This window comes from Bos indicus x Bos taurus, chromosome 15 (assembly GCF_003369695.1).
Source record: "Bos indicus x Bos taurus breed Angus x Brahman F1 hybrid chromosome 15, Bos_hybrid_MaternalHap_v2.0, whole genome shotgun sequence".
Classification (NCBI taxonomy): domain Eukaryota; kingdom Metazoa; phylum Chordata; class Mammalia; order Artiodactyla; family Bovidae; genus Bos; species Bos indicus x Bos taurus.
In genome coordinates this window covers 46,026,359-46,048,937 of record NC_040090.1, presented here as the reverse complement: position 1 = coordinate 46,048,937, position 22,579 = coordinate 46,026,359, and the positions used below count along the sequence as shown (strand labels likewise).

At 35.8% G+C, this 22,579-nt stretch overlaps 1 protein-coding gene across 1 annotated transcript in view; it reads left to right on the top strand.

The window, feature by feature from the left end:
• Positions 1–21,989, top strand: part of COPB1 (coatomer protein complex subunit beta 1) — a 34,583-nt gene extending 12,594 nt beyond the window's left edge. The window contains exons 9-22 of the mRNA XM_027563344.1: positions 980–1,087; positions 1,171–1,317; positions 2,599–2,744; positions 4,201–4,297; positions 5,374–5,534; positions 6,356–6,476; positions 11,177–11,404; positions 11,563–11,742; positions 14,079–14,223; positions 15,173–15,292; positions 17,864–18,009; positions 18,599–18,688; positions 19,633–19,788; positions 21,726–21,989. Coding sequence (XP_027419145.1) covers positions 980–1,087; positions 1,171–1,317; positions 2,599–2,744; positions 4,201–4,297; positions 5,374–5,534; positions 6,356–6,476; positions 11,177–11,404; positions 11,563–11,742; positions 14,079–14,223; positions 15,173–15,292; positions 17,864–18,009; positions 18,599–18,688; positions 19,633–19,788; positions 21,726–21,785 — 1,905 coding nt within the window. The 3' untranslated portion in view covers positions 21,786–21,989. The remainder of the gene's footprint in view (positions 1–979; positions 1,088–1,170; positions 1,318–2,598; positions 2,745–4,200; positions 4,298–5,373; positions 5,535–6,355; positions 6,477–11,176; positions 11,405–11,562; positions 11,743–14,078; positions 14,224–15,172; positions 15,293–17,863; positions 18,010–18,598; positions 18,689–19,632; positions 19,789–21,725) is intronic.
• The last annotated feature ends 590 nt before the right edge of the window (positions 21,990–22,579 follow it).

The following is a 22,579-nucleotide window of genomic DNA, read 5'->3' as shown; positions in this document are numbered from 1 at the left end:
TAAAGCCCCATGATAAAAATAAAGCTACATTCAATGCTGATCCTGGATCAGAGTAACAACAAAAACATTTTCTAAAAGGACATTATTGGGACAGTTGGAGAAATGTGAATGCAAACTCTGTATTAGTTAATAGTATCGTTAATCAGTGTTAAGTTCTCTAAATTTTATAATTGTGTTATATACGAAATTTTTCTTATTCTTGGGTATACAGTGAAACGTTTAGGAGTATAGAGAATAAGACACAGCAAATGTGAGCTATTAACAACTGGTATGTATAAGTGAAGGTTATAGAGGAGTTTATCCTTAAAAATTTTAGAACATTTTTATCAGAATTTTTTAAAAATATAAAGTTTTAAAGAAGTGAAATATTTTGTTTTGCTATATTTAAAAATATTTGCTATAGAATTTTAAGTATCCTTCTTTAAAATATTAGTTTCCTACAGAGCCAAAATAACATTACCGCACTTAACAAAATTGTTAATGAATCATCCAATTTTCCCAGATATTCTTAAAACACCCTTTTCGTTTGATTTTTCCTATTTATAGCCATACATCACACTTGGTTGTGATGTATGTAATTGTCATGTGTGGTTCCTTAAGTCTCTTAATTTGAGCAGTATCGTTTTTTCAGAACACTGACTTGTTCGAGAGACTCCTTCTGGATGTATCTGGTTACTTTTTTCGGTGTCATTTAGCTGGTTGCTCTGACTTCTGTATTTCCTATAAACTGCACGTTTGAGCTAAAGCTTGACAGAGTCAGAGTAAACGTGTTCAGTTTGAATGCATCATATGTGATATTACATACTTCATGTTGCCTTACATCAGGCAACTCAAATTATCTGTTTTGTCCAACAGTAGTGGTTTTATTATTGATCATAGAATTAAGGTCATGATAGAACCCTCTATTCTACAGTTAAGATTTTCTTCTTGTGACCAGAAATACTGATATTAATTCTAGATTATTTCTGTTCTTTTTTAGGATCTGGTTATGGACATCCTAAGAGTTTTGAGCACACCAGACTTAGAAGTACGCAAGAAGACCCTGCAGTTAGCACTGGATCTTGTCTCCTCTAGGAATGTTGAAGAGGTAAAACAAAATTCTGACAGCACTTTGTAAGCCATGAAGCCAAACATGATGTCATTCTCACTTATTTTTGCTTTGTTCTACAGCTGGTTATTGTCCTTAAGAAGGAAGTAATTAAAACAAATAATGTGTCAGAGCATGAAGATACTGACAAATACAGACAACTCCTTGTGCGAACATTGCATTCCTGTTCTGTCCGATTTCCAGATATGGCTGCAAATGTTATTCCTGTGGTATGTAATTTCAGTGATCTCAATTTTGAAATTCTCTAAAAATAAGAATTAGGAAATTTTAGTTATTTGACAGTTAAATTCTAGAAATCTCAGCTTTTTATAATCACTAAATCTCATGGTCAGAAGAGATCTTTATGTCTGCTACTAAGCTCAAAAGGATAAGAACTCTGACTTCTTTCTTTCACATCTTCACTGAAAAAACAACAACAAAAAATAATGACAAATATACCTCCATATACTATTATAACTAATGTTTGTTGGTGGTGGTTTAGTTGGTAAGTCGTGTCCGACTCTTGTGACCCCATGGACTGTCTGCCAGGTTCCTTTGTCTATGGGATTCTCCAGGCAAGAGTACTGAAGTGGGTTGCTGTTTCCTTCTCAGGGGATCTTCCCAATCCAGGGATCGCACCCAGGTCTCCTGCCTTGTAGGCAGATTCTTTACCAACTGAGCTATGAGTGAAGCCCTTAATGTTTGTTACTATTACCTATAGTAAAATATTCTGTGTATATAAATCAATCAGTAGGGCAAATAAGTTTCTTTCAGATAATCAATTAAGATAATCTCTTAAATTTGAAGGATTTAGAGGAAAAATTAGCATACCAAGAATGTTTTTCTTTCTGTCATTGTCAGACAAATGAGGTATGTTATTGTAATTTGAAATTTTGACTTTGAGTTCTGAATTTTCTCTAAAGTGATTTTACTTTTAGTTACAACTTTGTGTGTCTGCAGTTAATTTATTTTGAATTGTGGATTTCCAGCTTCAGTTTTTGTTTTTTTGGTTATGCTGGGCCTTCGTTGCTGCACATGGGCTTTCTCTAGTTGCAGCGAGCAGGGGCTACTCTAGTCGTCGTGTGTGGGCTTCTCATTGCAGTGGCTTCTCTTGTCGCAGCACAGACTCTAGGGTGATGGGCCTCAGTAGTTTCGGTGCACGGGCTTGGTTGCTCCAAGGCATGTGGATCTTCCTGGACCCCTGGACCAGGAATCAAACCTGTGTCTCCTGTGCTGGCAGGTGGATTCTTATCCACTGGACTAGCAGGGAAGTCCTCTAGCTTCAGTTTTATCATGTGTTTTGTAATAAACTTCGCTGCAGGTAAACTGAAGAGTCATCATGCCTTTGTTTACATAATGGGACTTGTCTCTCAACTTACATTTTGCTGTGTATTTGAGAAGTATTGTTTATTTTCTTTGTGAACTTGTTCAGTTTACATATTAACCTTAGGTGATAGGTAATTTTCTTTCTGAAAATGTGTAATTGCTATCCCTTTTTATTATTCTTTTAGCTAATGGAATTTCTCAGTGACAGTAATGAAGCAGCAGCTGCAGATGTTTTGGAGTTTGTTCGTGAAGCCATTCAGCGCTTTGATAACCTGAGAATGCTTATTGTTGAGAAGATGCTTGAAGTCTTTCATGCTATCAAATCTGTCAAGTAGGTTTAAAATCTGTTTAAATGTAAAGTTAAGCATTTTACCAATTTCTGTCTTTAAGGGTAAGTTGATAGAAAATATAAGACAGGAGAGCTGTCTTAAAACAGTTAAGACAAAATGAGACAAAATAAATGTCAGAAACATGTCACCCCTACTCTCACTCTTAGTGAATCCATAATCTATCAGCAAAAAAATTTTTGGTAGGTAGGTATGATTTAGATAGGTTTCTCCATTTTCATTTCCTCTAAAGCATCATAAATTCTAAAGTGACTAAGAAACATATTTTTATTTATTTGTTTTGTTATGTACCTTGACCAAGTGGGCTTATTACAGGGATGCAAGACTAGTTAAAAAAATTCAATCTATGTAATCCACCATATTAACAAGGGAAAGAATTACCCCCACCCTCCACCCCAGCACATACAAGCAAAACTATTAGAGCTAATAAATGAGCTCAAGATTGCAGCTTACAAGATCAGTATTAAGTATCAATTGCATTTTATACACTTGCAAGGAATAATCTGATAAGGCAAATATTTTTAAAAGGTATTATTTTAGGGATACCATTATTATTTATATTCCCTCTTTAGCATTTACTGAAGTGGAGGTTTGAAAATAACAGCCTAAATCTGTTATGTTTCCCTTCAGATAGCCTTTGCTAATGAGAAAGGACTATTGCAGCTGAGTTTGCTTCATTTAAATCACCTGATGGATTGTAGTAGCCTTGCCTTATATCTGCCTGTATAGAAAAGAAGGGAGTACAATGTTGGTTTTATGATATGAAAATGTATTGAGATTTATGGAAGTGAGAAAGATTTGTTTCCTTTCTGGAAAAAAAAAATCATGTCAAAGTTTAGCTTTTGGCAGCCATAACCTCTTAGGGTTTCAGTTTCTAGAATTTTTTTGGAATAAATTTAATGAAAATCTTAGGGAAAAGATGACTGAAGACTTAATTCACTTCAACATTTTTAACTAGAAAATTGTTGCTTGCTTTTATTTGAGGTTTTTTTTGTTGTTGTTTTGATTCTCTGCATTCCTTCCTTTTTCATTGGTCTATTTGGCATCCCTGCCTCTTCAGTGAATTACTTTTTATATAAAAATAATACATACTTTTAATAGTGGTAGGTTATAAAATCAAATTTACCTTAAATTCTGTCTGAAATGAAAGACAACACATGTCTGGGAAACATTTGGGTATTTTATTTTTTAAACTCCTGGGTTTACCAGTTGTAGAATGTTCCTAAATAAAAACACTTACTTTCCTTTTAATTCTTGTGACTTCAGGAGAAAATCAAAGAAACTTAGTGTCTTGTTATATTCTTTCTTAACATTTCATCCATAGTCCCTTGGAACTGCAGAATATTTTTTTCTTCCTTAAGCTTAAACTCACAAAAAAAGATCACTGCTTCAAAATTTGTTAGCCGAGTCAGTTCTTCGTAACTTGTATTCTTGCCTTAGGATTTACCGAGGAGCATTGTGGATCCTGGGAGAATACTGTAGTACCAAGGAAGACATTCAGAGTGTGATGACTGAGGTCCGCAGGTCCCTTGGGGAGGTATGTTTTACTTTAATAAATGCTAGTTTATGTGGTGATTTTTATTTTAGTAAATCTGACTTTTATGTGGTGATTTACTTTTGTGTTTTTATTTACTAGTGTTTGGGCTAAAGAACATTGAAAAAATTTTAATTACCTAGATAATTAAGCCTCTGGTCAATGGGAAATTAGGGGAGTTGTCCTCCCCTGCATTGATAACACATGTTCTTTTATCTGTAGTATTTACCATTCTGGATAAAATTTTATTTGAACAAAAGGTTATATATTTTAAAAAAGGAAAAAGAATTGTAAAACTCTGCTTAATCCTCTGTGTTATAAAAAAAAGAATTCTTGTAAGAACAGGGCTGACTTTAGAATACCTATTTATGTACTAAAACTGGCAGCATTTTCCTCATCTAAACAAGCCCATATAGTAGAATAGAAAGGACAGTGCTTGTTAGGAACCTGGATTCCAGTCTTGCTTCTGCCAGTAATAACTCTGGGACTTTGGATATAATTTCCTTAACCTGACTGGACATCAAGTTTTTCATCTATATAATAAGGTCGGTAGATAATGATTGACGACTCTTGGAGCTCATAAATTAGATGATAGACTGGTATTATCGAGAAGGCAGTGGCAACCCACTACAGTACTCTTGCCTGGAAAATCCCATGGATGGAGGAGCCTGGTAGGCTGCAGCCCATGGGGTTGCTAAGAGTCGGACACAACTGAACGACTTCACTTTCACTTTTCATTTTCATGCATTGGAGAAGGAAATGGCAACCCACTCCAGTGTTCTTGCCTGGAGAATCCCAGAAACGGCGGAGCCTGGTGGGCTGCCATCTATGGGGTCACACAGAGTAGGACACGACTGAAGTGACTTAGCAGCAGCAGACTGGTATTAAGAAATAAATGCATAGTATCTACTTGGTTTAAAAGAGAGGAAGTTGGGTGACTTCCCTGGCATTCCAGTGGTTAAGACTCCACACTTCCTATGCAGGGAGTGCAGGTTCGATCCCTGATTGGGGAAGAATTATTGGATATTTAAATATGTTTGGCTTCCTACTGATATTTGATGTTTCCTTTTGATTTTTAGATCCCAATTGTAGAGTCAGAGATTAAAAAAGAAGCTGGTGAATTAAAACCTGAAGAAGAAATAACTGTGGGTCCAGTTCAGAAATTGGTAACTGAGATGGGCACCTATGCAACTCAGAGTGCCCTTAGCAGTTCTAGACCAACCAAGAAAGAGGAAGAAAGGTAATTTGCAGCACCTGGGACCTGCGAGCTATACTTCTGTGTATAAAACAGTCAGAGGACTTCTTTCTCTTATTAGTTTACTCTTTTGATCCAAGTAGAAATCTTCACTATTTAAGATACTTGGAAGGAAAAGGATGTTTAAGTTCTTTCTTCCAGAAATTGTGTTAATAGTTTTAATTCTCTGCTCCTAATAAATATTCTCATTGAACTGTGTTCTATTTAAACTAAGATTACTTTACTCACATAGAAAATACTAAGTGGAGGTAACTAATGATATTTGAGTTTTATTTCCAAATAACATTTGGAAAACATATTTTCAAGATTTTGCACTTCTGATTGATGGAAAAAAATTTGATGTTTTCCTCCATATTTGCTCTCCAATTATATAGTGAAGATGATGAAAATTTTGACGATGTCTAAAATTTTAATGGTTACTATGTATTAGGCATTGTACTAAATAAATAGCTTGTCTCTGATAGTCTTTGACAGTATTCTGTTGATTAGCCACATTTCATAGAGGAGGAATTTGAGGCTTAAAGAGGTTTGGAACTACCCAAAGGGACGCAATAAATGAATATACACCTTTAACAGTTTTCTGTTTATTTATTTAGCTCTTTTAACATTGCAGATGTGTTAAAGCCATGTATTTTTTAAAATCTTTTTCCTTTTTTATTCTGAGAGGTAAAGAGGGAGCTAGTGGAGATTTTTATCATCGAAGGGTGGCAGTGAGAGTATGAAATAGGCTTCCTTGAGTCATTTGTACAAAAGCTGCATGCTGCTTAAGAAGTTGGTGGGTTTCATTTGCCTTGATTGCTTTGCAGACCTCCCCTAAGAGGATTCCTTCTGGATGGAGATTTCTTTGTTGCTGCCTCCCTTGCCACAACTCTGACCAAGATTGCCTTGCGCTATGTGGCTTTGGTTCAGGAGAAGAAAAAGCAAAATGTAAGTTCATTTATTCTACATTTACCTAAAATGAGTATTGAGTGCCTGCTATATGCATTGAACAGTGAGGACCCAAAAGTGAATGAATGCTTAATTCCTGTCATAAAAGAGCTTATGCTTTAAATGGGGAAATGGACACAGTAATATAATGAAATATAGATATATAGTATAATGATTGTAAAATTGACATAGTAATGTAATAACAACACAGTATGATTAGTCCAGTGGAAGTGATACACGGGTTTATGAAGTTATTTCTGATTGCTGGGATTAGTCAGAGCCCAGTGAAGGAAATGCCTGTCTCTCCAGCATCTTCATCCTGCCAGTCATAGTCTGTTTTATCCTAGAAATGCCTCTTAAATATATTCCCATTTTTGCAGTTCATACCTTCTTCGTGGCTTCTGACCATTCTGACTATATACTCATTTACAATAATGTACTGTCGTTCTACCCAACCGCTACTGCCATCCTTTATGTTATTGTCCTATATTTTATTTCTGCGTGTCATTTAATCAACACTGTGATGCGTTATTATTATTTTTCCTTTAAATAGTCAGTTATCTTTTATGTATATATGTACCATTTCTTTCCCTTTTCTTATTTACCTAGTGACCAGACTCATGTTGGGAAGGGATATACTTGCAAGTTTTAAGTAATTGAGAGTTGGAAACAGGACACAGTTCAAGTACCTTTTTGGGTTTTGTGTTTTTTTTTTTCATTTTTGCTTTGTTTATTTTCATATTTTTCTTCATGGTAAAATACATGTAACATAAAGTTTACCATTTAAACTATTTTTAAGTGTACTGTTCAGTGTTGTGAGTACATTCAAATTGTTAGCCATTACCACTATCCCTCTCCAGAACTTTTTCATCATCCCAAACTGGAAATAACCAGCAAACAATAACCCCATATTCCCTCCCCTAGTCCTTGGCCACCACCATTCTGCTTTTCTGCCTCTATAAATTTGCCTGTTCTACACACCTATTATAAATGGAATTATACAATATTTGTCCTTCAGTGACAGGCTTATTTCATTTAGCATAATGTTTTCAAGGTTCATTTGAATGATAGTGTTGTCAGAACTTCTTTCTTTTTTCAGGCCGTCTAATATTCTGCTCTTACTGTTTATCCATTCATCCATATAAATAGTCAGTTTTCTTCTAAATATTTTTTAATGAGAAAAAAGTTATACTTACAGTGTTTTTAATTTTTTTGTATACATGCAGATTTCTATCTGATATTTTCTTCCTGCCTGAAGAAGTTGATTATTCTTATAATGCAGGTCTGCTGAAGATGAATTCTCTCAGCTTTCATTTGCCTGAAAAAAATCTTTGCTTTCATTAAAAAAAAAATCACTTTGTGGTAAAACTGAGTGTTTTTTATTTTATTTTTATTCATATCTTTTTCACATTGTTAAAATAAGGAGTGATGTAATGAAAATTAATGAGAAAAAAATCAGTCATGGTTAAAACACTGAAGTACAAATCTTGTTAATATTGTAGTGGAGATAGAAACATCAAAAATAGGATTCCATTCAGTTCAGTTCAGGTCAACAAAAACCTTTCCTCAGAAAGAGTTTATTATGACTTTTATCTTTGAAACACTTTTTCCCTAGTAGTGATCATTTTGTGTTTTACCATATTGTAGTTTCACTTAACTTTATAACATTTTCCCTATGCTCTTCTAAACCCTTCCTAATCATAATAATATTTAATAGTTCCATAATAATCCATTAGATTCTTTCATGTAGTCAAACCTCCATATAATAAGACACTTTATTTTTAGATAGGGATTTTTGAAGGATTTTTTTTTTTTCCTCATTTCAAGTAAGAGTTTTCTGAAGTATATTTCTTTTTTTTTTCTTCTAATTTTATTTTATTTTTAAACTTTACAATATTGTATTGGTTTTGCCAAATATCAAAATGAATCCGCCACAGGTATACATGTGTTCCCCATCCTGAACCCTCCTCCCTCCCCATACCATCCCTCTGGGTCGTCCCAGTGCGCCAGCCCCAAGCATCCTGTATCATGCATCGAACCTGGACTGGTGACTCGTTTCATATATGATATTATACATATTTCAATGCCATTCTCCCAAATCATCCCACCCTCTCCCTCTCCCACAGAGTCCAAAAGACTGTTCCATACATCAGTGTCTCTTTTGCTGTCTCGTATACAGGGTTATTGTTACCATCTGTCTAAATTCCATATATATGTGTTAGTATACTGTATTGGTGTTTTTCTTTCTGGCTTACTTCACTCTGTATAATAGGCTCCAGTTTCATCCACCTCATTAGAACTGATTCAAATGTATTCTTTTTAATGGCTGAGTAATACTCCATTGTGTATATGTACCACAGCTTTCTTATCCATTCATCTATGCAAACTAGTACAGCCACTATGGAGAACAGTGTGGAGATTCCTTTAAAAACTGGAAATAGAACTGCCTTATGATCCAGCAATCCCACTGCTGGGCGTACACACTGAGGAAACCAGAATTGAAAGAGACACGTATGGGGAGGGGGGAGAGAGGAGGGTTCAAAAAAAAAAAGTAAATAAAAAAATATATATATATATAAAAAAAAAAAAGAAAGACACATGTGTACCCCAATGTTCATCACAGCACTGTTTATAATAGCAAGGATTTTTTTAAAAAATTTCCATCGTATAGCTTTCCTCCTAAATCCATAAATAAGATTCAGAGGATCAGGTAAATTATAAGATGTGTTATCTCTTTTAATCATTTACTTTTATTTATGAGGAGTAACTTACTTTGTAATTCTCTGAGGGCCCTTATTTATTTATTTAGGTCTTGTCTGTTCTTTAAATTATGCTTCTTAAAAATCTCCAACATTTTATGCCTTGGTTCTGCAAGTTGGGAGAGCGTTTCCTGGAATCTGTTTAAGAGAACCAGCTTACTGGTAACATACTAGTTCAAGAAATTTGCCACCTTTGATACAAGGCAGAAGGAGGTTTGGTTGTTCATCACCATGCTGTCTTGGCTTTCCTTCATTTATGGCTTTTCCAACACTTTTCATTTCTTAATGTAGATCTGACTTTCTCTCTGGTATCGTACACCTTTTGCCTAAAGAATTTGCTTTAACTTCTCTTGTAGTGCAGATCTGTTGACAGTTAATTCTTTAGGTTTTTGATTGTCTGAAAAAGCCTTTATTTCTCCTTCAGTTTTGAAAGATATCTTTGAGGTATAGCGTTCTCGGTTGACAGTTTTTTCTTTTAGCACTGTAAAGATGTTGCTTCACTGTTCTCTGGCTTTCAGTACTATCAAGATGTTGCTCTTGTGCCTCTTTGTGGAGTGTGTCCTGTTTTCCTTCAGCTGGTTTTGGATTTTCTCCTTATCACTATAATTATAATTTCAGGTTTCAGTCATTTGATTAGGATATGCTTTAGTGTGATTTTCTTTATGTTTCCTTTGGTTATGGTTCATTGAGCTTCTTGAATATGTGGTTTTATAGTTTTTATCAAATATGAGAAATTTTTGGTTATTATTTCTTTAGCTACCTTTTTCTGTCTCCCCTTCTCTTTCTTTCTAGAGACCATATCTGGACACAAAGGATTATTACATTTATCCTTCCCAGGCTTCTGATAATTTTTTCATATCTGTATGCTGATCACAATGTGTAGATACATGTACATCACAATGGTGGAAAACAGTACAGAAAACCAAGGGACCGGTCTAGGTTACAAGGGGCTCAAGAGAATAATAATCAAATAAAATGTATGAACCTGGTCTTGGATTTAAAAAAAAAAAATTTTTGTGACAATTAGGAAGATTTAATTGAATTTGGAGTGTAGTAGATATAGTTGGGAATTGTTACATTTCTTAGGTGAGATAATGATACTGTGATTATCCAGGAAACTGTCCTGAATCAAGAGATGTTTGCTAAAGCACTTATGAAGTAAAGATTCTTGCTTTCATACGTTAAGCCAAAAAAATTGTTGTTGTTGTTTAGTTGCTAAGTCAGAAGTCTGACTCTTTGTGACACCATGGACTGTAGACCACCAGGCTCTTCTGTCCGTGGGATTTCCTAGGCTAAAATACTGGAATGGGTTGCCATTTCCTTCTCCAAGGGAACTTCCCAACCCAGAGATTGAATCCCCACCTCCTGCATTGCAGGCAGATTCTTTACCATTGAGCCACCTCAGAAGCCCAAGTCAAAAAAATAAATGTACATATGTGGTTAGAATAAGAACACAGTTTTGGCAGAATATTAACAATTGGTGAAGTATATCATTCTTGGGCTCCAAAATCAATGCAGACAGTGACTGCAGCTACAAGATTAGAAAGACACTTGCTCCTGAAGAATAGCTATGACACACCTAGACAGTGTATTAAAAAGCAAAGACATCACTTTGCCAACAAAGGTTGGCAAAGCAGTTCATGGGGTCACACAGAGTCAGACATGACTTGGAGACTGAACAGTAACAAAAAATCATTCTTTTAACTTTCCGAAGTTGGAAAGTGTGAGAGAAAATAGTTTTAAAATCTCTACTCAATCAGTTGGGGGTTAATGAAGGTTTTAGAGGATGGCAGGAAGGAGAAGGGTGTAAAAAAATAAAATCTAAAATATTCAGGTTAAGTGATATTAGGTTTAATTTCTTGGATTTTGAGTTATATTAAAGTGACATTATTGCATTTGGAGAAGCCTGACAATAAATAAACCATTTCTTTCCTTGTCTAGTCTTTTGTTGCTGAAGCAATGTTGCTCATGGCCACTATCCTACATTTGGGAAAATCCTCTCTTCCTAAGAAGCCGATTACAGACGATGATGTAGATCGAATCTCCTTGTGCCTCAAGGTCTTATCTGAATGTTCACCTTTAATGAATGACATTTTCAATAAGGAATGCAGACAGTCCCTTTCTCACATGTTATCTGCTAAACTTGAAGAAGAAAAATTATCCCAAAAGGTAAGGTATATACATGATAAAGGCATAAAAGTGCTTTGTGTTCTTTGTTGTTGATTTTTCAGTTCTCATGTGTGAGGAGTGTCTATGTTGAAGGCCTCCAAAAAGCTATCTTTTTTTTCCAAATTAATGAGAGTTGGTATATTGTTTTTGCAACACAGAAAGAATCTGAAAAGAGGAATGTGACAGTACAGCCTGATGACCCCATTTCCTTCATGCAACTAACTGCAAAGAATGAAATGAACTGCAAGGAAGATCAGTTTCAGCTGAGTTTGCTGGCAGCAATGGGTAACACACAGAGAAAAGAAGCTGCAGATCCCTTAGCATCTAAACTTAACAAGGTAACGATATATCAAATACACCAGTGGATTATTTAAATTGGCTGCTTAAGAAAGTACTAATCAAGAATTTGTTTGTCCTGCTGTTTATTGTAAAAGAAAAATAACTAGTACAGGATATTTTTTTGTCCTTACTGTGATTGATAGGTTCATTAAATGTGAATTGAAACTCAGTGGAACCTGATACTTTTCTATATGCTAGTACTATTAGTCCTGTGGCTGATTTCATAACTTGTTCCAGTTGTGTGTCAAATTACCGTAAACTAAAACATTGAGCCAAGGGATCCTGAGAGGTTAACTAGAGCTTTTAAAACGTAGAACACTAGCCTCCTCCTCCACACCCTGCCCTCAGTTTCTCCTGTCCCCTGCTACTTTAAACAGTGCAACTCCACTTTTATATTCTTAATGTATTGAGTTCCATATAAGATTTCATTAGGAAAATTATTCTTATATCTCTCTTTTCTCAAATATTAAATTTACACATCCATGACCTAGTTTAATCCTTCCTCTGTTAGATAAGTAAACAGTCTCAAATTGATTTTTTTGCCCAAGGTAAGATTAGTGGCAGAATAGGAACTACTAAAACACTTTCTCCCTTAAAATTGGTAATTGATATTGACAGTATTACAGTTATAAATTTTTTTCACTTTGTTTTTTGAAATTGTGGTAAAATTTACATAAAATCAAATTTACTCTCTTAACTTACTTAAATATATATATATATCAGTTGATTTGGCTGCATCAGGTCTCAGTTATGACACTTGCTTAGTTGCCCTGCAACATAAGAGATCTTAGTTGCCTGACCGGGGATCAAACCTTCATCTCCTGCATTGCAAGGTAGATTCTTGACCACTGGACTCCCAGAGAAATCCCCTCTTAACTGTTTTTAAGTGTCCAGTTCAGTGGCATTAAGTACATTGACATTATTATGTAACTATCAGCACCATCTATCCCCTGAACTATTTTCATTTTTCAAAACTGAAACTCTATGCCCATGAAACAATATTTCCCCATTCCCATCTTGCCTCAGCCCTTGGTAGTCACATTCTACTTTTTATCCCAGTAAATTTGACTATGCCGGGTACCTTACATTAGTGTAATCATACAATTTCATCCTTTTGTGACTGGTTTCTTAGTTCATTTAGCCTAATGTCTTCAAGGTTCATCCAGTTTGTAACGTGTCAGAATTTCCTTTCCTTTCAAGGCTAAATATATACCACATTTTGTTTATCTGTTCATCTGTTGATGGACACTTGGGTTGCTTCAAACTTTTGGTTGTTGTGAGTAATGCTGCCATGAAGGTGGATGTTTGGATATCTCTTTGAGGTCTACTTTCGTTTGTGTTAAACCCAGAAATGGAATTGCTGGATAGTATAGTGATTCTGCTTTAGTATTTTGAGGACCGCTGTACTGTTCCATGTAGCAAGCTGCACTGTTTTACATTCCAACCTTCAATGCAGAAGGGGTTCTGATTTCTCCATCTTCTTGCCAACACTTACTTTTCATTTCTGTTATAGTAACGATCCTAATGGGTATGAAGTGACATTTTGTTTTACTTTTGATTTGCATTTCCCTAGTGATTAGTAATGTTGGATGTAATGTCTACTCACGTCCTTTGAGAGTGATTTTAATCTGGTTGATTGTTTTCTATATGTTGAGTTGTAGGATTTCTTTATGTATTCTGGATACAAGTCGCTTATCAGATGTATGATTTACAAATATTTTCTTCCATTCTCTGGGTTGCCTTTTCACTGTGTTAATAATGTTCTTGGATGCACAAAAGTTTGTGATTTTTGATGTAGTCTAATTTACCTATTTTTTTCTTTTGCTGCCTATGTTTTTGGTGAAATGTTATGTTTTACATTTTTAAAATATTATATATACTCTGGATTTTTCTTTTCTTTATTTTTTTTTTATGGAGTCGCAAAGAGTCGAACACGACTGAGCAACTGAACTGAACTGGATGTTCTTTTAAAAGTTTTGGTGGGGGTACATCTAAAAATTTATCTTCATGGAATTACAAGAATTTCTTGCTTGTAATTATTTTTCCCGAGTTTAAGTAACAACCAGTGAGTGTATGTGCTGAGGGATTTAACTGAAAATCTGTTCAAATCTATTCAGTTCCTAAGTTGAGATAATGTTTAATGTATTTGCTGAACATATTTAACATAGTAATGTGTAAGTTTCAATTACCATGTCTAAATTATAAAAGAATTTTATTATACCCATTTCGAATGACTGGTTTAATCTAAGTACATCTGTTAATCACCTAACATCCCTAGTCATTTGGCTAGGATATATTTGATTGTCTCAGTCATTTGATTGTTTTTGCCTGACAGGTTACCCAGTTGACAGGTTTTTCAGACCCTGTGTATGCAGAAGCCTATGTTCATGTCAACCAGTATGACATCGTCCTGGATGTACTTGTTGTGAACCAAACCAGTGACACCTTGCAGAACTGCACGTTAGAATTAGCTACTCTGGGTAAGGAAAGTTACCATAAAGGGAAAGTTTTATTATATGGTAAATCTTTATAACAGGTTACTAAGAGACATGTACAAGTTTTAGTATAAGAATTCTCTTGAGCTCTTTGTGACATTTTGAATCAAGTCTTAGTTTCTGAGCCTCTGTGATACTTTCTTATGCTTTTGTTCTTTGGTACTCCTAGATAGGTTCATTCAGTGAGCTTGATCTAACATATGTCAGTTTTTTTAAATATACATAAGAACTGCTTATATTACAGATTCACCAGATAGCTTAGTTAGTTTCAATTGCCTTAGTGCAGAACAAGGTATTTTCTGAGTTCATAACTAAATACATACCCCATGTGTGGCCAAAGTAATACATCATCACATTTAGCAATGTGAGTTTTTTTCCTTCTTCTTAATAAAGACACATTTACGCATCTGGCTTTGAAGTTGGAAAATACAAATTGTAAATAGGAACAGTGCACTTTCCCTACAAAGTTCTATATGACTTAAGCAAGAGTTAAGAGGCTTTAAGAAATCAAGGGAGAACATAGTTCTGCCCTGTCTTCGTCAGCATAGCTTGAGTCCTACATAAAGAACTGATTCTTTCTTCAGGTTGGTTTATCTTTCTTTGTAATGGAGTGTACAGTTTAAGACTTAAGCTTTTTGAAAAGTTTGTATCCATTCACTGAAATAAAATGGTATGCCCCAAATACAACCCCCCCCCACACACATAAACGAATTTAAATATACGATTATTCTGAGAAGCCTATTACCTTTTAAAAGAAAATGTGCATATTGATGTGAATAATAGTGTTAAATGATTTTTTTTTATCCTCATATTTGAATCATAATCCTTCTTTTATTCCTTGTTTTACCAGAAACTATTGAGCTGTATTTTAAGGTTTTATGATTGGAGAGGTTAATATGTATGTCTTTTTAGCCACATCTAAATTTTTTTTCAGGGGACTTGAAACTTGTGGAAAAGCCGTCTCCTTTGACTCTTGCTCCTCATGATTTTGCAAATATTAAAGCTAATGTCAAAGTAGCATCAACAGAAAATGGAATAATTTTTGGTAATATAGGTAAGGAATTGTTTTATAGCCTGTGATGTTTGGATGTTTTTATTAAGGAATTTCTGTAATGAGCAGCTGTGTGACATTTCTTGAGGATAGGACTTGAATCCATTCATTTATTGATTTATGGGACATCTGCTGTGCTATTCAGGGTTGTACTATGTTCTGGATGTACAGAAATGAGAGTCACTGTCCTCAAACTGTCAAGCAAGAGGAGAAGAATAAGTAATATAAAGTTACAATACAGTATGCTAAGAGCTAGGGTATATACTATGTGCTTTGGGATCATAGGGGGAAAATGCTAACTATGGAAGGCTTTATAAAGGAGGAAGGAATGTTATCAACCGTTGAACTAAGTCTAGAACTGTGCACAGGTGTTTGTTTCCAAGCCACCTAGGGATTAGCGTGCACAAAGATATTTAGTCAATAAGCTCTCTTTTTTAAAAAAGCAGTTTCTGTGGTAGGAACAAAAAAATCTCTGTCCTCAATAGCTTCTAGTTCAGTAAGGGAAATAGATAATGTACAGTACACAATGTTAAGCGCTGTGACAGAAGCCTGTGCTGGTGAAGTGGAAGTCTATGCAGAGATTCGGTTATTTCTCGCAGAGTGGTGGGGGGTTGGGAGGAGAGGCTTTGTGGAGGAGCTGAAGCTCAAGTGGGGTTTTGAAAGATCAGTACTTGGTCTACAGACAGAGATTCAGTTGAATCAAATGCAAGTAGTTTGATATACCTGGAGTTGAGAGTGGCCTAGAGCCTGATGGTAGAAAAGAGTGAGGTTGAGAAGGTTAGTGGCAGCTGTACTATACTTGTCATGCTAAGAATTTCAGACTTGATCCTGGATATAAAGAGGAGCCATTAAGGAACTATTGGTGAATCACATGATTAAATATTTCTATGGCAGCCCTAAAGAAGACTGGAAGAGGCAGGAAGGTTAGCTAGTAGACTTGCAGTAGCCCAGGTGAGAGATGACAGAGAGTTTGAACCAGCACAGTAATGGCCAGGATGAAGAGAAGGGCTGAATATAATAGATATTAAGGGGGTAGAATGTCCAGGACATGGTTATTGATTTAACAGTAAGTGGCTAGAGCAACCCTCAGATTTCCTTCTTGGGTGTATTGGGTTGGTGTTTATGTTAATCACTGAAATGGAATACAGGAGAGAAGGACTGAGAGATGTAATAAATTAAACGGTCTTTAAGTTACTGAAGGGCAGTTTGAGATGAGCCTGGAACTTAACAGAAGGTCTAAAGTAGAGATGAATATTTGTTTTTAAACCATAGAAATGGAAGAAATTAACTAAAGAGGGCATAAAGAGTTAGAGAGGGGAGATTTGAAAACTGAATCCAAGAGAACAAGAATATTAAAAGCTGTTCAGAGTTTTTTATTCAGAGCAATATTAAAAGAAGGAGAAGCCTGTAAAGGAAGTGTGGTTAGAGAAGTAAGGAAAAATCTTGAAGATGTGTCCAAAGCTGCAGAAGATCTACAAGAAAGGTCCTTTAGGTTACCTATCAGTGATAGTAAAACATTGCTTACGGTGTGTCTTGGGCAGTAGTGGTAGGTTCAGGGCTACATTGGACTTGGAGAAATAAAGACAGTGAGTGTAGATCACTCTGAGTGTAGGACCTTGGTTTTGATAAGATTGAGAGGGGGCAGTAGCCAGACAAGAAGTAAAGGATGAGAGATTTTTTTTTGAAGATGAGAGAGCCTTGACTATGTTCATAAACTCTAGTGGAAGAAAATCAGTATGAAGGTAAAGACATTAAGAGTAAAAGAGGTGATGACTGATGGAGTGAGGTCCTAAACCAAAGCAGGCATCACGGATGGCAGCAAGTATTAACCTTGAAGAGAAGAGGCAGCAAAAGTGAGGTGGTGAAAGTTGATAAGTTGATTCAGAGAAAAATACATTTATTTTTAGACGTGGGGCTGAAAATTAAAGGAACTTATTCTTGGTAAGCTTGCTGCTGCTGCTGCTGCTCAGTCGCTTCGGTCGTGTCTGACTCTGTGCGACCCCATAGACGGCAGCCCACCAGGCTCCCCCGTCCCTGGGATTCTCCAGGCAAGAACACTGGAGTGGGTTGCCATTTCCTTCTCCAATGCATGAAGGTGAAAAGTGAAAGTGAAGTCTCTCAGTCGTGTCCAACCCTTAGCAACCCCATGGACTGCAGCCCACCAGGCTCCTGCGTCCATGGGATCTTCCAGGCAAGAGTACTGGAGTGGGGTGCCATTGCCTTATACTGTGGGAACACTATTACCTGTATATCTTTCCACAGTGTCTATAACACATTGCAACTGCTATGTAAGCACTCATTGACTGAATCCTGGCCTCTGCCACTTAACCAGTTTTGTGACCTTGAGCAACCTAACTTTTCTGTTTTTGTTTCTCTATAAGATGGAAAGTAATAATACTGTAACTTGGGATTAATGGGAATATTAAATAAGTAATTAATTTGTAAAACATACACAATAGAGCTCAGTATTGAGTAAGCAGAACTATTTGCTAATATCATAGTTGTTATTTGGAAATATGAAAACTTTTAAATTAAAATTTGCCTTTGGTGATTGGGAATCTTTTTAAATTGCAGTTTATGATGTCTCTGGAGCAGCAAGTGACAGAAATTGTGTGGTCCTCAGTGATATTCACATTGACATCATGGACTATATCCAGCCTGCAACTTGTACTGATGCCGAATTCCGTCAGATGTGGGCTGAATTTGAATGGGAAAACAAAGTTAGTCCTTAAACTCCTTATCTTTCTTTTTGGCTAGTGTTGAGGGATTCTTTGATAAAATTAATCCCAGATGTGAAAAGCAAAGTCTTTCAGTATCTATGCTTACAAATTAGCCTTAACTGGAAAGCATGCAACTGGTTTGGTTAATTTACTGTTGTAAATTGGTGAGAGTAACAGTTCTATAATTAATCTAATTGTTCAAGACATTATAAACAATGTTCCATCCCTGTGTGTATGAATAGAAACTTACCATTGAATCAGTATCTGATAGAAGCTTTGCAAAGTCAGTGGCTTGCTAGCGAACTTTGTTCCTATGAGCCTTGATTTTTATTAGAACTATTTTATGTACAGCATGTTGACGGTCTATGAAGTTATCTGTACTCGAAAGTTCTGATACCAGCCTACAGTTTGTTGGATTTTGTAGATGTCATTTACTTTTCATTGCCCACCCTTTCCCCTTAAGTACTTGGAAGGAGGTTTTAATAGGACACATAAGTGATTGTTTTATCAGCCCCAAGATAAGAAATTCATAGCTTTCTCTCTGTTAAAAGTATAATCTCTTGACTTTTTTTCCTCTTCCTCTGTACAGGTGACAGTTAACACAAATATAGTTGATTTAAATGACTATTTACAGCACATATTAAAGTCAACCAACATGAAATGCCTCACTCCAGAGAAGGTAAGATTTGCCTGGGTACTTCTTAAATCTGATACAGAGTAATGGTAGATTCTTGGCTTTCTTGTATTTTCTGTAGTATATTGTGTTTTTACTTAGCCTGAGAAAAGCAGTGTCATTCTGGACTAGTTAGAAAAAACTATACCGTAGAATGTGTGAATCTGCTTACTGCTTTCTACTGAAATAGGAGCAGTATCTGCTTGTCCCTAGAGCAGTGACCCAACTAAATAGTCAGATTGACTTTTCTTTTCAGTCTTCTCCCTTTTAACTAAAAACTTTATTCCAGAGTGTACTAGATTAGAAAATGTCCATGACCTCTTCTTTTGATTCTGATTGTGGGTCAGAATATATCTGATCAAGTATGGAATTGTTAATGTATTCTGATTTTTTGCTATGTTTGTGTATGTATGAAAAAAAGACTAGAGAAAAAGACCAAAAACTGAAGCTGAGAATGTAAGGAAGTTTTCTTTATAAAATTTCTGCTAATGTTGTGGTAGTGATTTAATCAGTGAAAGAATACTGCCAGACCAAGTCAAGTAGGCTTTAATTCATGTTAGTCTATTCAACAGATAGTGAGTCTGATAAATACTGTATGCCCGATACTCTGTGAGCTGCTGGATATACAATAATGAAGAAAATAAAAATAGTCTCTTTCTTCATAGAGCTTAAGGTCTGGTGTAGGAGGCAGTCAAACAACTCTAAACAAAGAATATAGAAATGCAAATTAGGATAAGTGCTGTTTCTTTAAGATCAAGTTTATCGAGATACAGACAACACTAAAGCTCACACATTTTACATGTATAGTTCTGCGAGTATCAACAGGTTCATACAGTCATGTATGAATAAGTGGTGAATAAGCTGCTTTAAGTGGTGATAATTTACCTGTGCTGTTTAGTCTTGCTTATGTGTAGTTCTCTAGTATTAAGTTTATCCCAAATTTCTTGCAGGCACTTTCTGGTTACTGTGGCTTTATGGCAGCCAACCTCTATGCTCGTTCCATATTTGGAGAAGATGCACTTGCAAACGTTAGCATTGAAAAGCCGATACAACAGGGACCAGAGGCCCCTGTTACTGGCCACATAAGAATCCGTGCAAAGAGTCAGGTAACGGTTGCTTTTTTTGAGATGGTCTCTGAACTGAATACAAAGAGAAAGAATCTGTGTCTCTCTCATTTCTATATATAGTGTCCTCTGGCATACTAGTGTTTTGTGCATTGCTAGTGCTCAGTTGCTCACTTGTGTCTGACTCTTTGCAACCCCGTGGACTGTAGCCTGCCAGGCTCCTCTGTCCGTGTGATTTTCCAGGCAAGAATACTGGAGTGAGTTGCCTTTCCCTTCTCTGGGGGTCTTCCCGACCCAAAGATTGAACCCACATTTCCTTCATTGGCAGGTGGATTCTTTACCACTGAGCTACGTGGGATGCCAACCATCTTATGTAAAGTCCATTTAAATATACAGTTTTATATACTTTCATCTCAATTCTGTAAATTTTTATCCCTTTAACCTTTGTTTTCATTTGGGATCCAATCAACAAGCTTGGTCTTAGAGAGAGGAGTTTTATAAGTTTTTTTTTTTTCTTTTTCCCTGTCCATTTTAGTGACCTTTGTATAAAAAGTTCTGGCATCTCCAGAGTGAGATTGAGCTGAGGAGTTCTTGCCCTTTGGTCTAACTGTTGCCCCAATAATTACTGGTCAAATATCTCAGTGCAAATTTTTGTAGCCTCTTAAATGCATATTTTAAAACTGGGTAAATAGAACAGATGTGTTTGGCTGTTAATGTTGGGGACCAGTGGGGGTCCCTTTTGGCCCATTTAACCTCAGGTAGGGTATAATATCAAATCTTGCTTTAATCACATAAATGCCCATTTTATTTATCCCATTTTAAATAACCACTAAAGATTTCTTTATTCTTGTGAAATAACTCTTCCTAAGAAAAAACCTCTACCTTGTTGGAAATTATAGCCAGTCTTTACTTACAGACTTTTATTGTTGACATTAGATGCTTATATGTATGTATATATATACAATTCTTGTATTTATAATATATATTATTCATATCTATAATATATATTTATAATATAATTATATATTTGTTTTAATATTTATAATGATATATTATTTTATATCTATAATATATACTATTTTAATATTTCTAATAATATAATTATATATCATATATATGATCTAATACAACCTCATTCTGGCTCAGATGGTAAAGAATCTGCCTGCAATGCAGGAGACCTGGGTTTGATCCCTGGGTCAGGAAGATCCCCTAGAGGAGGGCATGGCAGCCCACTCCATTATTCTTGCCTGGAGAATCCCCATGGACAGAAGAGCCTGGCGGGCCACAATCCATGGGGTCTCAAAGAGTCGGACACAACTAAGCGACTAAGCACACACACATATTTATAATAACCATACTTGGTAAAGAATACACCTGCAGTGCAGGAAACCCCAGTTTGATTCCTGGGTCGAGAAGATCTGCTAGAGAAGGGATAGGCTACCCACTTCAGTATTCTTGGGCTTCCCTGGGGCTCTTGGGCTTCCCTGGGGCTCAGCTGGTAAAGAAGCTGCCTGCAGTGCAGGAGACCTGGATTTGATCCCTGGGTTGGGAAGATGAGAAGGGAAAGGCTACCCACTCCCATATTCTGGCCTGGAGAATTCCATGGACTGTATAGTCCATGGGGTCACAAAGAGTCAGACATGACTAAGCAACTTTCGCTTTCACTTTTCACTCTTGAAATATAACTGCTTCCTTTAATAAATGGCCCACCTTTTGGGTCTGTCATTCTGGTTTATTTGCAGTCAGATTAATTCCTGTGGAGTGTTTGTGAATGTATTCTTTAGTTTTTTGAAATCTAGTGACTCTGTCAATCTAGCACTACAAGTACTTAACCAAGTGAAGCTTTGTTGAGTCTTTTTGTACATCCTAGTTTCAGTGTTGGTTGGTATCATTGAGTGGGGGCTTGGTAAGATGGAATAACCTACTGATTACATACGGTTTTAATAATTATGTATAAACATCTTCATTCTTTCTTACAGGGAATGGCCTTAAGTCTTGGAGATAAAATCAACTTGTCTCAGAAGAAAAATAGTATATAAGAATAAACAAAAAAGTCTTTGCAGCTTTACAGTTAAAATCTAGGTATGGGCTTACTGGACTCCAACATCTTTTGTACTCTTTTTGTGCTTTGTGTTATATAGAATCTGAGTTCATGCTGAATGCATTCCAGCCAATAATTTATAGCCTTTCCCTTAAATCAAGATTGATTTTAAAATTATAGTTTGTCTTTTGTCTTAACAGTTTTGAATGCTGTCCTCAAAGTATATAATGTTTCTCACATGTATCAAGACCATTTTCACAGTACAATAAACAGATCTATTCCTAAGTCTTTTGTTGTTTTATGAATAAATGTGTAATTACATAATTTTAGTTATGTAACAATGAATTTCTTTTAGTTGCATTATAGATTTCTATTATAAATTTAAATTGCTGTTTGAGTTGTGAATATATGAACTTTTTAAGAGAATTTAAAGATACAGTGATATGAAATGAGATAGGCCTTGATTTATTTGATTAATGGTTGCTGCTGCTGCTGCTGCTGCTGCTAAGTCGCTTCAGTCATGTCCGACTCTGTGCGACCCCATAGACGGCAGCCCACCAGGCTCCCCCGTCCCTGGGATTCTCCAGGGAAGAACAATGGAGTGGGTTGCCATTTCCTTCTCCAGATTAATGGTTACTGACTTAATATTCTGACATCAGTTTATCTAAAAATGCCTCATCGTGTTCTAAAGGGCTTTTCTCTGAAATTTAGGTTCTAGAAGAAAGTATCAAATACCTTGAGAAAACAGATCCATGTTCATTTTATCTTTTAATTAATTTTTATTGGCGTGTA